This window comes from Saccopteryx leptura, chromosome 3, assembly GCF_036850995.1.
Source record: "Saccopteryx leptura isolate mSacLep1 chromosome 3, mSacLep1_pri_phased_curated, whole genome shotgun sequence".
NCBI lineage: Eukaryota > Metazoa > Chordata > Mammalia > Chiroptera > Emballonuridae > Saccopteryx > Saccopteryx leptura.
In genome coordinates this window covers 45,848,433-45,871,686 of record NC_089505.1, presented here as the reverse complement: position 1 = coordinate 45,871,686, position 23,254 = coordinate 45,848,433, and the positions used below count along the sequence as shown (strand labels likewise).

Genomic DNA, 23,254 nt, shown 5'->3' with positions numbered 1-23,254 from the left:
CACAGGAGTGTTAGAGAGCCTGAGGTGTTCTCATTGGTAAAGAACTGTTTTAACTATCATCAAGTATCTGAATACTGAGTGCTTCTGGCTCTTGACGCTGTCCTATATCTTACATGGTGTTTACAGATGAAATAGTTACATGTTGTTGGCACTCTGCGAGCTTAATGATTCTTAATACTTGCATGGAGTGAGCAAATGAGATAGAAACATGGCTTTATTGATCGCACTGATTACGTGCTTTGTGATTATTCTTGCTACTTCCCAACCTTGCCAGACCCCTGATGACTTTGTGGCTGCCACTTCTTCGGGACACATTATGATTGGAGGTTTGTTTGCCATTCATGAAAAACTTCTGTCCTCAGAAGACTTTCCCAGACCACCAGGAATCCAGAAGTGTGTTGGGTGAGTAAAGCCTTAAAGAATATAATTAAATTTCAAGTCTACACAGTGAGACCAGGTTTGTATCGACATCTAACTTGTTTTCATAAAATTTAAACTCTCATATTTTTAAGTTGATATAGTCTTGTTATGCTTTCTTAAAGGAGAGATATATCAGTGCTATATGTATCACTAACTCCAAGTGCATAAGCGGCGAATTTTTTTTACTAATATATTTATATGCATTTTGCCTAAAAAATAATCCCTGAAGTTACTTGAGAAAACCAGTAAGAGGCACCATATTCAGTCCACCACGGTATAGATAGCATGTATATATTTCTATCACTCACAACATGTATTTTGTTTTAAAAATGAATCCATTATTTAATTCTTTGTTTAAAATAAACTACATTTAAATTTGTTCTCTGCACTAATATTTTTGTCAACACTGCATTTATTTTCTTTTTGAAAAAAATCTAATTTTTTATGATAATTTAAGGCCCTCCCTTTCCCCCAAGTGTTTCTTCCTTGAGAAACTTTACTTGGTGAAAGTTTGACTGTGGAAAAGACGTCAGGCGTAGTGCAATATGAAAAAGCAAAGCTGGCGTAGAGGATGTAACAGATGGATTTTCTTTCAGGAGAACAGGATATTTGAATTCCAAATTCAGTTTGAGGCAAACTAAATGGTAGACTTAGGCAAATCATTTAAACTCTCTGAGTTCTAGTTTCCAGTATTCTTATATATAAAAGAAAGGGCATGGGTAAGCTGTGTGAACTCAGGTGGCATCAGCTTCTGTAGAGATGGCAATGTGACTCCCATGCTTCCTTTTCACTTTAACATCCCAACTTCTATCTTCACGTTTTTGTGTGTAAATTTAATATCCTCTTTTCCCCTCCTTTTTTTCTTTCTTTATCAAAAAGTACTTAATATTGTATACCAACTATACTTAAATTTCTAAAAAGGTATTTACCAAGCCCTGTACGTATGTTTTCAGATAAAATAGAATCTCACACCACACTGAGATTTCTTCTGGGCATCCTACTCGAAAGTTGGGCATGTTAAGCTACTGTTATTGTAATTGTTAATTATCAAGAATACCAGAGAACACCCCAAAATAATTAGTAAAAATTTTCAGAGCATTAAATTGGTACCCAAGGAATGACTACAAATTTGAGAACCACAATTGAAGGCCAATAATTAAGAATGGAAAACACTAAAGAATTATTTAATCTAATAAGCAAATTTATCCTGGGAAAAAGTCACTGAATTGAACGTCTTTCCACCTTATTGTCATTTGTTAAGATAAATACTCATTCAACATTAAATAACTATTTTTTTTAAATAATTTTTTATTAATTTATTTTATTTTATTTATTTTTAGAGAGGAGAGAGAGAGAGGGAGAGAGAGAGAGAGAGAGAGAGAGAGAGAGAGGGAGAGAGAGAGGAGAGACACAGAGAGAGAAGGGGGGAGGAGCTGGAAGCATCTACTCCCATATGTGCCTTGACCAGGCAAGCCCAGGGTTTCGAACCGGCTACCTCAGCATTTCCAGGTCGACGCTTTATCCACTGCGCCACCACATTTAATAACTATTTATTAAATGTCTACATCACCTAGGCCCAATTCTAGGTACCAGGGATACTGAGGTAAATACACCAAAGAGGTTCGGATGCTCATGGAGCTAACATGTGGGATACTCTGAAAATATTAAACATTTTAATCAGTAGACAGTTCATTACCCTTTCTCCTTTGTGTCTTTCTTTAAATTAAATACTTAAAACAAATTTGCCAAACATCATTTTTAGATAATTCTCAACAACAAATAATATTATTCAAATAGTTTTATTTAAATTGTCATAAATTAATGAAGTAAAAAGAAACTTTAGAATAACAAGACCCTGAAAAATAATATCCTCCTTTATTCTTTTAAGAACATTATTGAAGCCCTGGCTGGTTGGTTCAGTGGTAGAGCATTGGCCCAGCATGTGAGTGTTACCGGTTCGATTCCCAATCAGGGCACACAGGAGAAGAGACCATCAGCTTCTCCACTCCTCCCCTTCTAGATTTTCTCTCTCTTTCTCTCTCTTCCTCTCCTGAAGCCATGGCTTGATTGGAGCGAGTTGACCCTGCAGCTGAGGATGGCTCCATAGTCTCTGCCTTAGGCACTAGGAAGAGCAATGGAGCAACGCCCCAGATGGGCAAAGCATAGCCCGGGTGGATCCCAGTCGAGGTGTGTCTCTGCCTCCCCTCCTCTCACTGAATAATAATAATAAAAAAAGGTCTGACCTGTGGTGGTGCAGTGGATAAAGTGTTGACCTGGAATGCTGAGGTCCCTGGTTCAAAACCCTAGGCTTGCCCAGCCAAGGCACATCATACAGGAAGCAACCACTATGAGTTGATGCTTCCTGCTTCTCCCCCTCTTTCTCTCTCTCTCTTCTTTATCTAAAAATCAATTAAAAAATTATTGAACTCTTACTACATTTTATACCCTGTTTGTAATCTTTTGTATATGGCAATGGATGAAATAAACTTAACAATAAATCAGTAACCAGACAACTCAGGGCTCTGGAATAATTACAATCCTAGAAGTCAACTGGGAAGCCCTTAGAGGTAGGAAATAGCTATGCCTTAGAACTAATGTAGTGTGCTTTATCTAGGAGAAAGCTACGGGGCTTTTTATTCAGAGTCTGTTTTGTATGATATTTTTAAGAGCCTTATTGATCTGCTTTTCAACCACAACAGATTATAGTTAGAAATGTAAAAGATAGGCTTGTGAGTCTAAAAAACAGGTTCTTGGACATCAATAAAATGCTTACATTTAACTTCAAAAAGGAAGGAACTAAAACGTGTTTATGCTGCAGAATACTAAACTGAGTGTTCCAAATTATTCCAAAGTCAATTAAGGAAAGGTTAAATCTTGTTCCACAGAATTCTTTTGAGAAACTGTTGGTTTCTATATATTTTTAGACAGGTTTCCATCAAAAATTATTTTTAAATAGATAAAATTTAGACCCTTTAAGAGGTCAGCTTCATTGATCCGGACATTTTCTATTATAAGGCAGAGATGTGGATAAAATGATATATTTTCATGTCTGTAGAAAAATTGTATTTTGATTTTAAAAAAATACTTGTTTCTCAACAGGTTTGAAATATCAGTTTTTCTTCAAACTCTGGCCATGATACACAGCATCGAGATGATCAATAATTCAACGTTATTATCTGGAGTCAAACTGGGGTACGAAATCTATGACACTTGTACAGAAGTTACAGTGGCAATTGCAGCTGCTCTGAAGTTTCTTTCTAAATTCAATGGCTGCAGAGAAATTACGGAGTTTAAGTGTAACTATTCCAGCTATACTCCAAGGGTTAAGGCTGTCATAGGGGCTGGCTACTCGGAAATAAGCATGGCTGTCTCCAGGATATTGAATTTACAGCTCATGCCACAGGTAGGTTTTATTCTGCATAGGTTTTGATTATATTCTTTGTTATAAAAGTTCAAGGTAACCTGGGAAACAAGTTAGGAAGTTGTTTTTATTTTAATTTTTCTTTCTCTTTGTCAAAGAAAGGATATTCCCTTTGGGGATCAGATCGTGGGCAAAGCACTATAAATATAGTCACTCTTCAATTTGTCACATCTAGTTTCTGAGAGTTTTCAACATAGTTTGTACCAGACACAAACCTCTGAGAACCTCAACTGCCTTGTTTCTGAAATAACTTCAGTCAAATACTATGAAGAAAACAGAAGACAGAGTGGGGAGTAAGGGGGGATGGAGGTCAATATAAGACTTCTCAAGATAATGATGTTTAGTTTAAAACTTGAATAAGGAGGGGCAGCCAAGGGAAGGAGAGGAAAGGAAGACAGTATCTAGGCTGAAAAAAGCAGCAAATATAAAATTAACATATCCAAAGAATATCCAAAAGGTGTATATGGCTATAGATCAATGGAGCAGAAAGGAATATGGTTAAAAGATACAGTTATAGATAGAGTCAAAGGGCAGGTCATGTGGCATATTGTAAGCTTGGTTTGCTTTACTTTTGTTCTGAGTATGATGAGGAGGCTTTGAGTAAAGACTGTGGAACTACATCCCTCTCTGCAATGCAAAATAATATCCATGAAGTAAACAAAAATATCTCTAAAAAACCAAAACAGATTTTAGAAAGCCTGCAATAAGTTTATGCATAGTACTCAGTCAAGCGAGTCCCCTCCATATCACATCACTTTGCAACTCAGTAAGTCAATGTTTTCTAAGTTCAAAGATTAGAAGCCGAAAGTAAGAAAATAAAAAGGCTATAGTCAGATGATCAAGAAATGACCATCTGATAGAAGTGAAAAAATAGAAAAAAATATATAAGAAACATGCAAAAGAACGCAAAATACATAACTCTCTGGAGTTGGAGTAAATAAATGCATATACCCACAAAAGATCCAGGACTCCTGTTATATTATAGCCTAGTGAAGTTGATAATGAGAAGTCTAAATCCAAAACGACAAAACAATAGAGTTATTCCCTGAATATCTCAGAGATAAGGTTTTGGCTCAAAACTTGTAGACTATGTATAATGTTAGGTAGTAGATTCTTTTGACAAATGTAATTTCCATAATAACACAAAAGAGAAGGGAACCCTCCATGGTTTTGCAGAAGTCCAGCTTTCACAACATAGGCCGGCATAGCAATGTGAGACACTAGGAAGGGAACAAGGTTTAGTGATGGTCCACCATGACTAATATCCATTTAAATTTTCTCCCGTAATCTTTACTAGAATCCTAGGTAAAGAAATGCTAACCAACTCTTTCAAATTTACTGAAATCAGAATTCTAACAAGTGGTCTGACTCCAAAGCCTATGTGTTTTCGTTGTAACATGTGTTTTCTGTAAATAATAGAGAAAAAAAATTCACTGAACAAGTGACATGGAGCAATTGCGCTGTGGAAGGTAGGACTTGTCACTAGACTAAAAATCTCTGAAGTTGTAAATCAGGCAAACCTTTGCACACATCAGGTGGGTTTCCCCAAATGCTGATGCTTGTTTGACTAGACTGAAGGTCCGTAAACTATAGCCTGCCAACAAACTGTGGCTCTCAATCTCTTAAGCTGTCAAGCTAAGAATGATTTTTATATTTTTAAAAAATATTGTAACAAAAAAAGGAGAATATATGACAGAGACCATATGTAACCAACAAAGCTTAAAATATTTTATTGCTGGTCTGTTACAGAAAAAGTTTGCTGACCCTTAGACTAAATGATTATTTGAATGAATGATTTATGTTATCTAAATTTAAAATCACCAAAGTTGTAAATTATATAAAATTATGAACATACTCAGTGCCCCAAAATGCATTTTGCTTATTTGACTTGTTTTTCCCTGTGTTTACATCTAAGAATCCACTGTTGGATACCTCTAAGTATCCAGTAGTATCTACTGTTGGCCCTGGCCTATGATGTAGAAGTGTAGATAAAGAGAGAAGGTATAGTCTGACCCTTCAAAGGCCTTATACTATACACAATATAAAATGATTGAAGAACTATGACTCTGAACAGTTACCAGGTACTAAGTATCATAGTTGAAGCTATTTGAAGTTCATTGAAAGGAAAGGATGGAAAGGACCAGAGAATTTAGAAAAGTTTATGAAAACTCACAGAAATCAAGGAGAGGGACACTTATTATGAACAGCCATCTGTAGCTCTTCAACACCATAACTAAAAGATTCTGTCCATTTCCAGGTGAGTTATGAGTCAACGGCAGAAATCCTAAGTGACAAAATTCGCTTTCCTTCATTTTTACGGACTGTGCCCAGTGATTTCTATCAAACTAAAGCGATGGCCCACCTGATTCAGAAATCTGGATGGAACTGGATTGGCATCATAACCACAGATGATGACTACGGTCGACAGGCTCTCAACACTTTTGTAGTCCAAACTGTGGCAAATAATGTGTGCATAGCCTTCAAAGAAGTTCTCCCAGCCTTCATTTCAGATGATACCATTGAAATCAGGATCAATCAGACACTTGAGAAAATCATAGCAGAAGCCCATGTTAATGTCATTGTGGTATTTCTGAGGGAATTCCATGTTTTCAATCTCTTCAGTAAAGCCATTGAAAGGAATATAAATAAGGTCTGGATTGCTAGTGATAATTGGTCAACAGCCACCAAGATTACCACCATTCCTAATGTTGAAAGGATTGGCAAAATTGTAGGGTTTACCTTTAGAAAAGGGAATATTTCCTCTTTCCAGTCCTTTCTTCAAAATCTGCAAATGTTTCCCAGTGATCATAACAAACCCTTAAATGAATATGCCATGCTTTTGTCTGCCTGTGCTCATGTCAAAGACAGTGATTTGAGTCAATGCTTTTCCAATCATTCTCAGAAGACTTTGTTCTACAAGGCTAACGAGAATATAGAGAGGAACTTCTCCATGAAAAATGACTTCTTGTGGGATTACAATGAACCAGGACTTGTTCACAGTGTTCAGCTTGCTGTGTTTGCCCTTGGTTATGCCCTTCGGGATCTGTGCCGAGCTCGAGACTGTCAGAACCCAAACGCCTTTCAACCATGGGAGGTACTTATTCACACGTCCAACAGAGTTTCCCTTTTATAATTCTTCCATTTCCTTCATTGCTTTAACTTTCAGAGTTATGTAAAGTGTCCTTAATATTTCTTTTCTTAGGAATATTACTTAGGAAACTTCAGTGTTTGAATAACCAGTATTTCTACCACTAGCTCTTTGTTCTTGAGAATAATAGAGCTGTTATTATAACTTCACCTCTTACTCTGCCCCACCAAAGTTGTATCCTTTTTTTCCAAGAAGATTCTGTCGATGGTACTATTTTCTTTTGGATTTTTTTTCAGGGCTTCATAAGAAGTACCTCTTTTAATGCTCTTAACAAACACAAGAACAGGCATGCTTAATGATTCTTTTTTATCATTTCTAAATATTATGGATAAGGAAACTAACTAAGAAGTGCCAGAACTATGACTTGAGTCTGGGTCTTCTGACTCCATGCCCTTGACTTTTCATGGTGTCTCTGGTAGTTTATAGTCCCAAAGTCTCCAGTTGTGACATTTCCTTAGGGAAGTCTCTCTAAGACTCCAGTCCTCTTCAAATGATTGTTTTTAGATCAATCATAACAATCCCTGTGATATCTAAGTTTAAAGTGGATCACTAATTCTGTGTAAAAGAAGCCTTTGCCTCTCTTCTCTTTGATCAACTTGTAGAAACCCAAAGCTTAATGAGACCCTAAAGAGTAGAAACTTTCCATTGTGTTTTTAAATGCCCACAAACAAGTCATTTAAAAACAAATTGCTGCTCTATATGGTGACAAATTTTAATAATCAAAAGCAAATTTGTCAGTAATGTGTATTCAGAACCAAATTTATCTGCCTTGAGGCAGAATCATATTCAAAAAATATATGTATTTCTTTGAAATTTATAAGGCAAAAGAAGGTATAAGGGAATAAGACTCAATTCTTCTGAACTTACAAGTGGGAATTCAGGACAAGCTATTTCTACTTTTGTTGCTTTTACTTTATACCCCCATATACACAAGCTCCAAGGTCTGAGGTGATAGCTCATGTGATGGTGACAGGGTGTTTTAAATTGCTCATTTTAAAACTAGTTTTCACCTTGGGAATGCAAAGCACAAAACTGAATGAAGAGGTAAGATTAAAATTTAAGATTTTTTTTCATTAGAACCTTCTTTAAAATATATATATTTATATGCTTAGTGATTTTTTTGAGATACCTGTTTGAAAGCATACTCCTTTTATTATAAAACTTTTACTAAAGGTTTGGTAAAAACTATAAATTAAGTGGACATCCTAAGCAAACCACAACATGGAATTTTAGGAATGAGAGATTGGCAAAGAGTAATGGAGAGAAAACAGAGCATCACAGACAGGATGAATGGCAGAGATATAAAAAGCTTCACGAGGAAAAAGAAATACAAATAACAAGAGCTTTTATCCTCTAAAGATCTGGGAAAGTATTTTAAATTGGGAATAAATCTCAAACATTCTGAGAAAAAGACTCGAGATAGTATAATCTAAGCAGAGTCTGCTAAAATGTTTTATTTAAACACTAGGCGCCTGAGATCATCCTTTCTATCCCAGGGAGTCTATTTATCTAGAAACAAACCAGAAAAGATGGCAAAGGAGGCAGATGAGAGTGATTTGTTCCTTTGATCATGATGTGAGTGAGGGACATCAGTGCCACATTCAGTAGGACAAATAATGCAAATATAAATAATTCTATCTTTATATGAGAGAATCTCCATACACATTAAATTTAAAAGATCAGCACTTTAATTGGTGTGGCCTCCTAGACTGGTTCTCAAAAACAAGTCATTATCATCCAGAGGTGAATTAGCTAATAATGGAACATTTAGAGTCACTAACAAAAGATACGTTCCTAAAGATTAGCTTGTCCTCTGACAAAATTTGCTAATATTTAAACAATAGCTTCTGAATGGTTTTAGATTCAAATAACTACAGGATTTCATTTTTGTCAATGTTTGAGGATAATCCTTACTCTGGCTCCTCATTTGGTGGTATCTGTGAGCAGTATTCACGGACAGCACAGTCAGCAATTTTGGCTTTCTTTTTTATTTTATTTTCCTGATGATAGGCAAGGTAATAAGTGATGTATATAGGATGAGAGACTGTTAATAGTCAAACTTCTATGAATACATTTGTTGAGGAAATATTTATTGGATGTCTCAATGTTACAGGCATTGTGCTTAGTGCTAAAAATACTATAGAAACTAAGACAGTTTTCTCCCTAAAGGACTCATCTTTCTAGCAAGGTATACAATCAAACAATTAGGGGGCTTACTACAATGCAGGGTGATGCACTGCAATGTTCCATATGATATAAAATAGCAGAGAAGCACATAACTGAGACAGATGATCCAGTGTAATTCAGAGAACATTCCCGAAGATCATGACATCTCTGCTGAGTCTGTTGGATGGGGAGAAGTTAGCCAGGGCAGAAATGCTTCAGCAAAGTCCCAGAAGGGAGAGAAAACATGCCTTCGGGCATCTGGATGGAGTAGAACATGGCGCCAGAAAACTGGAGTCTTTGTGGAAAGTAGAAGCATATGAGACTGGATGGATTAGTGGAGGATCCAGTAGGAGCACCTTGTCAAGGAGAGCATCTCAAACTTTGATGTGCAGTTGAATTGTCTGGGAACATTATTATAAGGCAGGTACTAATTCAGTAATTTCAGGGGGGGATGTGAAAGTCTGTACTTCTCACGAGCTCCAAGGTGCTGCTGATACTGCGGGTACAGGGACCATCCTCTAAACCAGTGGTCCTCAACCTTTTTTTGGGCCACAGACTGGTTTAATGTCAGAAAATATTTTCACAGACCAGCCTTTAAGGTGGGACCGAGACAAGCATCAAGAGTGAGTCTTAGATGGATGTAACAGAGGGAATCTGGTCATTTTTAAAAAATAAAACATCATTCAGACTTAAATATAAATAAAACAGAAATAATGTAAGTTATTTATTCTTTCTCTGCAGACCGGTACCAAATGGCCCACGGACTGGTATCGGTCCATGGCCCGGGGGTTAGGGACCACTGCTTTAAACAGAAAGTTTGCAAAACACATTTAATTTGGGACTTGATAGAGTGAAGGATAACCAAGTGAAGACACTTTTAGACAGAGGAGTGATGTGATCTGCTTTCCATTATAGAAATAGCATTCCCACTGCAGTGTGCATTGATTAGAGGGACATAGGCCTAAAGGGGAAAAGGCCAATTTGGCAAGCCAGGCTAAGATAAGGATGCTTTGGACTACAGAAATGACAATGAGGATGGAGAGACATATACTGGCTGGGGCTAAAGTAGTTTTACAGTTGTTAGGATGGAAAATAATATAATAATTAATAAATAATAATACAAGAATAAACTTTGAGGGTTTCATGTATTTAAAACTGTAAACCTACTTTTGCCCCACGCTGTACATGAATATTTAAGAAGAAGGATGAAGAGAGCATTTGGAGAGAAACTGTATATAAAGCATAATAGAGGCAAAGATGTTGCAAATGATTCAAATATTTGAGCAGCTAAAGTCATTTGTTGAGATAAAAACAGAGAAAAGTGGAGGTCTCCTCAGAAGAGAAAATAGTAAACATTCTGTGTTGGATAGGTTGAATTTTGAGAACTTATGAGACCTCTTAGTATAGAAATAGTGGTGGGATATTAGTCCAGAAGTCAGAAGAGACATGTTCAAAGAAGAGAGTGGTTTTGGAGTGATAAAAGAAACAATGACTATAAAATTTTAGGGCCTACTGTACTAGATACTGGCAGACATCGTCTCTAATTTTTATAATATTAGGGTAGGTCCACGGGACTCACATGCTTTACACTGCAGCTGAAAAAAGAAGTGACAAGAGGAAGTGTTATTGGTGACTGAGACCTACAACCATTTAGAGAAGGAAGGGACCTCAGCGAAAGGGTCTGGCCCGTGGGCACCGACATAGTTAGTATGAAATTGTTCCAGCTTTAGTCCAGTGGGTTTTTCACTACACCACCGAAAACTTCATAGAAGAAAAATACTTAGGTTGGGTATCAGAGATATAAGGCTGCTTTTTTCCACTATTCTATAATTCTCACATAGATACCTCTTTTATATAAGCACAGCTTACTTGTGTAGATAGAGTGAACATCAGAACAGTTAGAGATGAAAAACATCAACCACACCAGTTTAACTGGTGTGGCCTCCTAGACTGGTTCTCAAAAACAAGTCATTATCATCCAGAGGGGAATTAGCTAATAATGGAAATGCAAATTTCACTCTCTAAGTTTTGTAGTGTCAATTTATGGTGAATTTCAGAGTCTCAATGACAAATAAGTAAATAATTGGTAGGAAAAGCATCTAGTAGCTTAATGACTAGAGCAGGGGTCCCCAAACTTTTTACACAGGGGGCCAGTTCATTGTCCCTCAGACCGTTGGAGGGCCGGACTATAAAAAAAACTATGAACAAATCCCTATGCACACTGCACATATCTTATTTTAAAGTAAAAAACAAAATGGGAACAAATACAATATTTAAAATAAAGAACAAGTAAATTTAAATCAACAAACTGATCAGTATTTCAATGGGAACTATGCTCCTCTCACTGACAACCAATGAAAGAGGTGCCCCTTCCTGAAGTGCGGCAGGGGCTGGATAAATGGCCTCAGGGGGCTGCATGCAGCCCGTGGGCTGTAGTTTGGGGACCCCTGGACTAGAGCATTAATGCTAATATTTTATCATATTTAACAAGTAAAGAATGTCCTGTTTTATTTGCCTCCACCCTCTTCCCCATAAGAATGAGCATAGAACTGCACCAGTTTATTTACATCATACAATGTTATCATTATTTATAGAACATATATGTGTCAGAACTTTAACCTGTAAAACCTAATTAAATGCGGGCAAAAAGAGCTGGAAATTATAGTTCAAACACAAGTGTGGAAAAAGTTATTCTCCCAAAAGAACTGAATTACTGGGGCACTTGTGTGGGTAATGCTTAAGGAAGGACAGAAGAAAAATCAATAAATAGGTAGAGGTGAGAACATGGACAGTAGGCCCTAGCTTATTTTATTTTTATTTCTTTCATTTTTTTTCTTCCATACAATTGGTAAAGATGTTTTTTGTTAATTTTACCAGGTTAGATCTAATATTCTGCTTATTTAATGTAATACTAATTAATTTATATTTATTTCAAGAACTATGAAATCTGTAGGGATGTATAATAAAATCAATATGCTTAGAGATTTTTCTAAAGTGACATTTGGTTATTAACATGACTGTCATAGCTATATGTTTACCTTAAGACAGAAATTGATTTTCTTATATTCTATTGACCAAATTAAAAAAAAAAGAAGGAAAGAAACATTCAAAAAAGATTAACTGAGAGAGAAAAAATAAGACAAATTCTATTCAAATAGAATAACTTTTGTCTCATTTCATGGATTTTGCCCCCAACAAATGCCGCATGGCATCATAGGCTTAGATAATGAGTGGGCCTTGAGTGTTTTCAGAAGGTATTTACTTAGCCATGATTATATATCAAGTTAATGGTGGAGCCAGACCTGCAGTCTGCTGTCCTTGCTCCTACCCCAGTGTTCTTCCTCTGCAGCACAGGCTCAACATGGCTGCATCACTGCTCAGTAAGACCATGCTGTGTTTGTTGTATTACATACAGGTGCTCACTCTACAAATTGGGTAATAAGACAAGTAATCCTTTCAAGTTAAAAAGATCACTTTATGAGTTAAATTAGAAATAGAATTTAGAAGTCACTATACTATGCACTTAATCACTGAAACAGAGTTGAAAACCATGGGAGAGAATAAGATCCATGCCTTTCCCGTAAGTAGCATAGTATGGCCTTAGTGTGGGTGTTAGCAGTTCCCTTATGTACACCCATCAGCCAAACTCTTCTGAGATGGGCTTGCTACTCAGTACACGCCTAAGAGCAGGATGCTCTTTGTACTGGACTGTCTCCCAGGTTCGTAGCTCTGTCCTCTCAGGCTTCATTTTGGAGACAGTGAGCAGGACAATGATTTGCTTGGATTACTCATTCAGACTGGGCAAAGAACCCAGGTCAGATGTGACACTAGGAAAAAGAGATGCATTTTCCTGTCTTCCATAATTCCAGATGGCACTTTAATAATTACTATTGAGTCAGAAAGAAAAAATACTAAGAAGACTGTGAATTAATGTATTGTTAGGTGCAATGGAAAGACCACCTAATGAAAGTTAAGATGTGTATCCCCAGATAAGTTCCTTTACTCCTTGGCTCAGGGTCTTCATATTAAAAAAAAAAAAGAAAAAAAAAAAGGAAGATGGTCCCTGTACAATGTACTTCACCAAGTTCTTATAGAGTAAAAAGCATATTACACATTTGAGTATTAGCAAGTATATGAATGTCAGGTAGCATTATTAGTTGAGGGACTCAAAGTTTATTGCTCATAAAAATTAGGGGATCAGGGAACATGCAGATACTTCAGTACTTCCAGCCTTTTGTATAGTGCAGGGGTCGGGAACCTATGGCTCGCGAGCCAGATGTGGCTCTTTTGATGGCTGCATCTGGCTCACAGACAAATCTTTAATAAAAAAATAATAATGTTAAAAATATAAAACATTCTCATGTATTACAATGCATTCATTTCCTACCACCCATGTTCATGGTTGCGGGTGGCTGGAGCTCATCACAGCTGTCCTCTGGGACAACACCAAATTTTTATTGGATAATGCGTAACGTACATGGGTCATTGTATAGCTCTCATGGAATTATGTTTTAAAATATGTGGCGTTTATGGCTCTCTCAGCCAAAAAGTTTCCCGACCCTTGGTATAGTGCATTTTCACCAATGAAATGACAGTTGGTTTTGTACCTCATTTGCATAATCAAACAACTTTCTTTGACTTATTGTTTGCTTTCTGATGTTCTTATTTAATAAAAAGTGCATCTTTTTATCGCTTCATATTCATTTTGAAATATCCCCTAATTGTTGTGAGCAGTATATTTTTACTTGCACAACACCCACATTAACTAATAAAAGGTATTAATATAGCCTTTATTAACCTAAAATTGGTGCCAGATACTGGGCTACGTTCCTTACTTTTATAATTATATTAAGTCCTTCCACTAACCCTATAAGGTAGGTTTCATTTACTTTGTTTTATAAATGGAGAAGCTCGGGTTTAGGAAAAAAATTATAACTGTCAAGATCACACCACTAATAAAATATAGAACCATAATTAGAACCCAGGCATCTTAGCAGAGGACCCGTTCTGAAATTTCGCAATGTAGAAAAGTGAAGACGCTCAGATTTCAATTCTATGGACTAGAGAAGCTACCTTCCATAAACATCAACTTGCTTTCTCAAATTCACAGAACAAGGCTTTGCCAGAAAAGAAGCTAAAATTCCCAAATGGTTGCCAGGTAGTTAAGAAAATTTCCAACTAGTTACAACACTCACTAATTCAGGATGTCTTTTTTCTAATTTTTAAGTGATATTTCTTGTAAGGCAGTATGATAATTGGTATAATGAATACACTTACAACAGTCTTATTCGTGTTTGTTTGTATTATTATTTTTTATAGTTACTTGAAGTACTGAAAAATGTGACATTCACTGATGGAGGGAACTCCTTTCATTTTGATGCCCATGGGGACATGAATACTGGATATGATGTTGTGTTCTGGAAGGAGGTCAATGGCCACATGACTATCACCAAGGTGGCACAATATGACCTGAAAAATGATGTCTTTATCACTACAGACCAGGAAACAAAAAATGAGCTCCAGAATCTTAAGGTAATTATGTCATAAGTTGCTTTGTAGCATTTAAATTAATTGGTATTTCAACTGCCAAAGTCCTTGACCCCACCAGGACCTCTGGTGATCCTATTACCTATTCACTGTCCAATATCTTCTCTTAAATTCCATGGTCAGCTTGTGTTTTTCCCCCATACACACCCTCAATTCTCTACCCTGCTCCCTCTTAATTATATTCATTTGACCAAAGCAAAATCTTAGATAAATAAAAGTCTTTGCATAATCAGTGTAACCCTCATGTAGCTGAACTTGGCAAAAAAAAAATTTTTTTTGCTGGCTGTTCTCACCTTAAATTCATAACCTTTCACCTCCAGTGTGGGCCTTAATGCTGCTGGACAATCTGACTATTATCTTAGTCCATTAGCTCGCCCACCTACCAAATACCTATTTTATGCTTTTTTTTTCTGTTCTCTGACTCCAGCAATTCTTCTCATCTTTACTCTCAGGTTACAACAAAAATGAAACAATCAGAAAAGAACTCCAGTGTTCCTTCTGTTGTCACATCTGTGCCTGTGTCCCTCCCTTGCACTGGCACTATGGTTAGACCGCCCGTTCTCCTAGCCAAGACAGCTCCTCCACTTGACCTCTGGGTCCCCATCCCTTTCACTAACTCAAGGATATTGCTCTGGGAATTCTCCACTCTCTCCTGTATCCTCAAATATTTGCTCTTCTGTATTATCTAGATGATGATACAAATATGCTCTTATTCCTCCCATCTTTAAAAAAAAAAACAGTGAAAGAAAGAAACTCCATTTACCCCTTACCTCCTCTTCCATAGATTCCACATACTGCCCATCTTTTATTTCTCTTTAAGGCAAAACTCCTAGAAAAAGTTGAATATATTCACCGGTCCCAATTTCTCTTTTTCTATAATTTTTTGAACTCTTTTCAATTAATCAAAACTCTTTCTGTCTTGTTAACCAATATTAATAAAGCCAAATATCATCTTACTTTACTTACCAGTTCATTGTTCTCCCTACTTTGAGATGCTTTATTTGCTTCCGTGACACCATACTGTCTTTTTTTTTTAATTATAATGTTATTTTTTTAATGGGGCGACATCAATAAATCAGGATACATATATTCAAAGATCAACAAATCCAGGTTATCTTGTCTTTCAATTATGTTGCATACCCATCACCCAAAGTCAGATTGTCCTCTGTCACCTTCTATCTAGTTTTCTTTGTGCCCCTCCCCCTCCCCTTTCCCTCTCCCTTTCCCCCCTCCCCCCGTAACCACCACACTCTTATCAATGTCTCTTAGTTTCACTTTTATGTCCCACCTACGTATGGAATAATGCAGTTCCTGTTTTTTTCTGATTTACTTATTTCACTTCGTATAATGTTATCAAGATCCCACCATTTTGCTGTAAATGATCTGATGTCATCATTTCTTATGGCTGAGTAGTATTCCATAGTGTATATATGCCACATCTTCTTTATCCAGTCATCTATTGATGGGCTTTTTGGTTGTTTCCATGTCCTGGCCACTGTGAACAATGCTGCAATGAATATGGGGCTGCATGTGTCTTTACATATCAATGTTTCTGAGTTTTTGGGGTATATACCCAGTAGAGGGATTGCTGGGTCATAAGGTAGTTCTATTTTCAGTTTTTTGAGGAACCACCGTACTTTCTTCCATAATAGTTGTACTACTTTACATTCCCACCAACAGTGTATGAGGGTTCCTTTTTCTCCACAGCCTCTCCAACATTTGCTATTACCTGTCTTATTAATAATAGCTAATCTAACAGGTGTGAGGTGACACCACACTGTCTTGACTTTCTTTCTGGCCCTGCATCTCAGTTTCACTTGCTGGGTCCTCCGCATTCCTACTGCCTGTAAAGGGTGTCCCCAGAGCTCAGCATTGCTCCTTTATTGTGTCCGCATTTTCCCCTAGTGATCTCACCCAGGCTCATGGATTTAAACAGTGTCAATATATAGAAAAGAAAAGACGTCCAGATTTTTATTTTCTAAATTTTAACTCAAATAAACATAAAACTGTCTAACGGACATCTCTACCTGGATATCTAATAAACTGATTATCTCTAAAACTGAGCTCCCAAACCTACCCCATCTCAGTAAATGACAACTTCCTTTTAGCTGCTCGTGAAAATACCTGGTGGGATCCTTGTCACTTCTCTTCAAATCTAATATACTTTTGACTTTCAAATGGGTTCAGAGTCAGACATCTCTGTCCTCTACTCAGTTGCTGCCACTACACTCCAAGCTGTCACCTCTCCCCCAGATTAACACAGTAGGTTTCTAACTTCTCTTTCCTTCCACTCCTATCCTTTCAGTGTCTTCTTAAAACAGCAGCCAGAGTAACACTGTAAAATACAATATTCTGCTCAGAACCCTTCTTGTACATCTTATTTCTTTCGAAGTAAAAGTGAATGGTTTTAAGAAAACCTTTACACGACCTGCCAGCATTATTTCCCTACTCATCTCCTAGGACCTTCCCCCTTCCAACAACCCCACAGGCTTTCTCTCTCTTGCATACATGCCTTCCCTGCTCCTAGCTGGAGGCCTTTCACCTGCTCTTTCCTTTGCGTATCCATGTGGTTCACTTTCCTCCTTTCTGTCTTTCCTAAAACATCACCATCTCAGGGAGGCCATCCCTTGTCACTTTATTTAAAATTACAATGTTGGCCCTGGCCAATGGTTCAGTGGATAGAGCATAGGCCTGGTGTATGGATGTCCCAGATTCAATTCCTGGTCAGGGCTCACATGAGAAGCGACCATCTGTTTCTCTCCCCTTCTTCTTACCCTTCTCTCCCTCTTCTCTCCTTCTACTACTCCTGCAGCCACAGCTCCATTGGTTCAAGCATGGTCCCAGGTACTGAGGATAGCTCCATTGGAGCACACCAGCCTCAGGTGCTAAAAATTGCTCAGAACTCAAACATCGGCTCCAGATGGGGTTGCCAGGTGGATCCCAGTTGGGGCTCATATGGGAGTCTGCCTCACTATCTCCCCTGCTCTCACCTAAAAAAAATTCCAATGTCAACCTAATACTTCTTAAACATCCTCCTGTCTTTTTTTCCTTAACACTTATCACTGACTAGCATTCTGTATATTTTTCTTGTTTTTATCTTGTTTATTGTCAATTTTGTCAACTAGAACTGAAGGTCTATGAGAACATGGATTTTTTGTGTTTTGAACCCTGAGGTGGCTTCAACAATTGCAACAGTGTTATGAACTCAACAATTATGTGTCAGATGAAAGAATAAAAATAGTAATGCTTCAAGCCACTACCTTTGTTCTAATTTCTCCTGTTACGATTCTGTACAAGCAAGATACCGTTTCCTTGAAATATAGAACGTAGCTGTCTTTCTGTTACTAAGACTTATCTTCAGACTTCGCAGGGGAGATACTCAATGAGGGGGAGGTGATACAATGACAAATAGCTGACTGAAGCCTTTAATGACTAAGTGGAAGGGTCTGGTCACCATAGAAAGAGAGACCAGTTTGCCTTTGTGATGACAACACCCATAAATATTTCAATGAGGTAGTAGAAACTAATAATTACCTGAGATCAATTAGGTCACATTTTGAGATTCTCTTGTCAATATGCAGACTAGTTGGGCTATCAGCATTCCTGGTAAGTCAGCAAAACTCATCGTTCAAGGCATCAGATAATCTTAAATCTATTGACATCCCAAAGTTATCAATACTTCAGAATATCTTTGCTGTCTTCTATGTGGGGGGACACAAGGCACTATGTTGCTGAGAAGAAAAGTTTCACTTTTGCCCCTGTAATGAAGTCCCACTTATCTCACTCATAGTTAAATTCTTTGGTGTTCTCCAAGCATCCTCCAGGAGTGTGGCTACTTCAAATTAAAAGTTTGCTCTGAAGAGCCCACAACCATTTTCACTATCTGAAATATTTTCTAATTTTTTAGACTTGTTCGCATTCTTCCAGTTGACAAAACAATTATATTATGCTGTTTTTTTTTAAAGACCACAATATTATTTAGTAAATATAGCTTTAACCTGAGTCAAAGTTAGGTAGAATAAATTAAAAACCTATTTGGGATTTTTTTTCACTTTGCAGCAAATTCGATCCAAATGCTCCAAGGAATGCAGTCCTGGGCAAATGAAGAAAACCACAAGAAGTCAGCATATCTGCTGCTATGAATGTGTGAACTGTCCTGAAAACCATTACAGTAATCAGACAGGTAATTACAGTCACTACAACATGTACAGCAGCACACCTGAACCATTTCTCTTAGGCTAACTTTTTGTTTACATGAATCTTATTTTGGATTATTTTTTCATTTGGAAAAAAAAAAAGCATCTCATCCTCCTGCTAGATCAAATTCCAGAGAAATTTCATTTTAGCTTGGAATTTGCTCTGTTATACCAGCAGACACCCAACCAAGATATAATACAGATGTGAAGGTAACTTCATGTACAAGGGAAAAAGTCATTGCCTCAACTGGATACCCCTCCAGCACCTCTTAAAACAATGCATGGATTCTGTCCATTTTTATCCATGTGTCTCTCACACAGACATGCCTGACTTGCAGCTGGGGCACAATAACTATAAATAAATAGATGCTGAGTGAACTAAACTGAGCAGGATAGAAAGCCATGTACAACAGAGATTTGCATATCTTAGGGATCTCATTCTTCCCACCAAGAAGTAACAGTGAAACTTAAAAAAGAACTTTCTATGAGACAGAAGTGAGATGCTACTAAGTGATCATTTGCCAAACCTATTAACAGTGTTACAACATCAGAGAAAAATACACAAATGAAGAGAACAGGAGTGAGGTCAGCAGCCTTCAGAACCCTAACAGAAGCTATCAGCACTTTCCCTGGAGTCAAGCCTACTTTAAAAGCACCAAAGCCTTGTCCATGGTAGCGTTCCTAACCATCCTGTGAAAGCTGAGAACCCCAGAACCAGAATAGCTCCCTAATGTTTCTTCTTATTATTCTTATTCTTATTCCTTTTTTTATTGGCTACAAGGGAAGAAGTATCCCAATGTAAACATTTCAATATCTATGTTCTATCATTGTTTTACAAAAATGGCATTTATCTCAAACTGACATGGGCTGTGCTAAAAAAAATAATTAGATAATGGGGTGGAGGTGTCCAGGCAATGTGATATCGCAACTATTTGCTGAATGGGATAAATAAAAACACCAAGAAAGTATGTAGCATTTATTTCCCATAAAGATGAACAAGAGTCTTTCAAGATACATTCTGCATTGTCTTTTGATAACCAGGGCAGGTGCTTCCAAGGACAAGTGTAAAAGACTGAGCACAGCATTGGAGGAAAAGCTAGGATTTAGGATTATCTGAAAGAATATCATCATCTATTCCCCCTTGACATCTCCACTGCACAGCTCTCATACACAGACAAGGCCAATAAACATTCAATGAATGAATAAAATGGCAGACACAAGCAGCAGTGGTTAAGGAAAGACAGGGAAGAAGGAATATTTGTAAAAACTGGATGGATTTGGAAAGAGAAAGAGGCTGGGAAATGTGGACAAGTCCTGCTGGGGGTGAGGACGACAGAGAAGCAAAGACCAACTCTGGGGACCAGGGTTCAGTGATGCAGATCCACTTTATTCAGGAAGTAAGCTAGCTTATATACATGGGTCCAGCCAATAGGATGTTACAGCGTGTCCTTCATAGCCAATGGCTGAAAAGATCAGGGAGCTGTGTGGTTGGCGCTGAGTCACTTCCTTATAGCGGGCGAGCTTCCTTCCTGGGTATGCCCAGGAGGCTTCTGGGAGCTGGAGTATTTTCACAGCGTTGCATCAGCCACAGCTGCTAGGAATGAGCTCTGCCCTCCACCCACAGGGAAGGCAATGAGGTTTATAAATAGAAACTCAACCTGACTTTGAGGTTAAGGAAGAAGAGAACACAGTCATTGTCTAACGTTGAATAGACGCATGGAGTGTAATCAGAAGGATACTCCCGGAGAGGCTTTTTGCAAGTAGCTGGGACCCTGTCATTAGGGTGTAGAAATGGGGAGCAAACACAACCACACTTCCAGAAACTCCATGCTGCTATCAACTATTAGTGCCACACCTGCAGTCAGAACCACCATAAATCCTGTTCATCATATCGCTGCCTATGTGAGAAGCTCAGTGTTACTAACCTCCTGGGAGCAGGGGAGATAAACTTTAATTCTTATCAACTGTCATTGATTACAATCTTGTGTTATCTTGCTTTTAGAGGGCTTTAGGGTAACCCAACCAATATTGTCTCTGCTTTTAAAAGAACCGCAGCCTCATTTACAATAGGAGCTCCCACCATAGTGAGTGCCTACTGTATTATATGCTTCATACAAAATGTTTCATATCAATATTTATTTTTAAACTTATTTTTATTGATTTTAGAGAGAGAGGAAGGGAGAAAGAAGGGGAGAGAGAAAAATCAATTTGTTGTTCCACTTGTTTATGCATTCACTGGTTGATTCTTATATGTGCCCGGACAGAAACCAAACCCGCAACCTTAGCACATAAGCATGACACTCTAACCAACTGAGCTAACTGGCCAGGGCTACATTTTATATTTATTATTTCACTGAATGCAGCACCTAAATGAGGCAGAGGATTTTTGTTTGTTTATTTGTTTTTAAAGAATTAGAAATAAGCTCAGAAAATTCAATTAGCTTATTGAAGGAATCATAAATGATAGAGAAAGGAACTGAAGCTTTGTCTGATTCTAAAGACTTTATTCTTAACAGTCCCTGAACTGCCACCTATAATTGCAAATTCACAGCAGACTAACATCTATCTTGAGCATTTTAATTTCCTAAGACCGAACAGCCTAGCTGATTTCTATTCTTTCTCTTTTTTTCTCTTCCTCTCTTCTTCTTTCATCGCCTTCAATCTTTCTCTCCCACTTTGGGTTCTGTGCATTTATTATTTTAATAAATAACCATGTGACAATTATCTATATCCATTTTTCAAGTCAGAACTATTGCTGAGAAGGATTCTATTTTCAGCATTCTGGACAATCAGCTAGTTTAAATGTTTGCAATGTAACTGAATCTCCTCTGTCTGTTAGATATGGATCACTGCCTTTTATGCAACAACAAAACTCACTGGGCCCCTGTAAAGAGCACTACGTGCTTTGAAAAGGAAGTGGAGTATCTCAACTGGAATGACTTCTTGGCTATCCTGCTCCTGGCACTCTCCCTACTGGGAATCATGTTTGTTCTGGCTATTGGCATAATATTTACAAGAAACCTGAACACACCTGTTGTGAAATCATCCGGGGGATTAATGGTCTGCTACGTGATTCTCCTCTGTCATTTCCTCAACTTCACCAGTACGGGCTTTTTCATTGGAGAACCACAAGACTTCACGTGTAAAACCCGGCAGACACTATTTGGCGTGAGCTTTACTCTCTGCATCTCCTGCATTTTGACAAAGTCCCTGAAAATTCTGCTAGCCTTCAGCTTCGATCCCAACTTACAGAACTTCCTGAGGGGCCTCTATAAACCGATCCCCATCATTTTCACTTGCACAGGTGTCCAGGTTGTCATTTGCACACTCTGGCTGATCTTCGCAGCCCCTGCTGTGGAAGAGGACGTCTCCTTGCCCAGAGTCATTATCCTGGAATGTGAGGAGGGGTCTGTCCTTGCCTTTGGCACCATGCTGGGCTACATTGCCATCCTGGCCTTCATTTGCTTTATATTTGCCTTCAAAGGGAGGAAATTGCCTGAGAATTACAATGAAGCCAAATTCATAACATTTGGCATGCTCATTTACTTCATAGCTTGGATCACCTTCATCCCCGTCTATGCTACCACGTTTGGCAAACATTTGCCAGCTGTGGAGATTATCGTTATTTTAATATCTAACTATGGGATCCTGTGTTGTACATTTTTCCCCAAATGCTATGTTATTCTTTGTAAGCAAGATACTAACACAAAATCTGCCTTCCTCAAGACGATTTACACTTACTCTTCCCACAGTGCAGACAGCCTAGCCATGAGCCATGTTTCACTGGACTCCACTCACAGCAGCAACACGATGACCCGCCCCAGCTCCGGTGGCAAGCCTGCAGCCCGGCAGAAAAGCAGAGATCTTCAGACACAAGCACTTGAACACACATTCAAGGAAAACGCTACGAGTGCATCTAAAACATGGTCTCGGAAAAGAAATTTAAGTATATGAACAAGTCCTAAAGAGACGGCACATTCTAGAATAAACTATTTCTAGGACCTTTGCATTTAAAGTGCATTTACTTTCCAAGGAGATATATTCTGTTTCTTCACTGCTGCTACTTTCACCAGATTTTGGTTGAACACTCCCGCTCTGTCCAACCATCTGTTTAACACAGAACGTAGATTCCTCAACGTGAACCTTACTTTATTCCTTACGGTTTCTGTCTGTCTCCATCTCTACCTCCTCCCTTTTTTTTCTTTTATTTTTTTGTGACGGAGACAGAGACAGAGGGACAGATAGGGACAGAGACAGGAAGGGAGAGAGGCGAGAAGCATCAATTCTTCTTTGCGGCACCTTAGTTGTTCATTGATTGCTTTCTGATATGTGCCTTGACAAGGGGAGGGGGCTGCA

The 23,254-nt window shown here is 37.9% G+C and overlaps 1 protein-coding gene across 3 annotated transcripts; it reads left to right on the top strand.

The window, feature by feature from the left end:
- The first annotated feature begins 208 nt into the window (after nucleotides 1–208).
- GPRC6A (G protein-coupled receptor class C group 6 member A) lies at nucleotides 209–22,852 on the top strand. Of its 3 annotated transcripts, none has more exons than XM_066371801.1 (6): nucleotides 209–402; nucleotides 3,520–3,823; nucleotides 6,099–6,410; nucleotides 14,475–14,687; nucleotides 18,762–18,885; nucleotides 21,738–22,852. In XM_066371801.1, exons 1-6 carry the CDS (start codon nucleotides 209–211, stop codon nucleotides 22,850–22,852), a joined length of 2,262 nt encoding a protein of 753 aa, XP_066227898.1. The 3 variants fall into 3 exon arrangements, with proteins under 3 accessions (XP_066227898.1, XP_066227896.1, XP_066227897.1); XM_066371799.1 differs by having other exon boundaries at nucleotides 6,099–6,935; XM_066371800.1 differs by lacking the exon at nucleotides 14,475–14,687 and having other exon boundaries at nucleotides 6,099–6,935.
- Nucleotides 22,853–23,254: the final 402 nt, after the last annotated feature.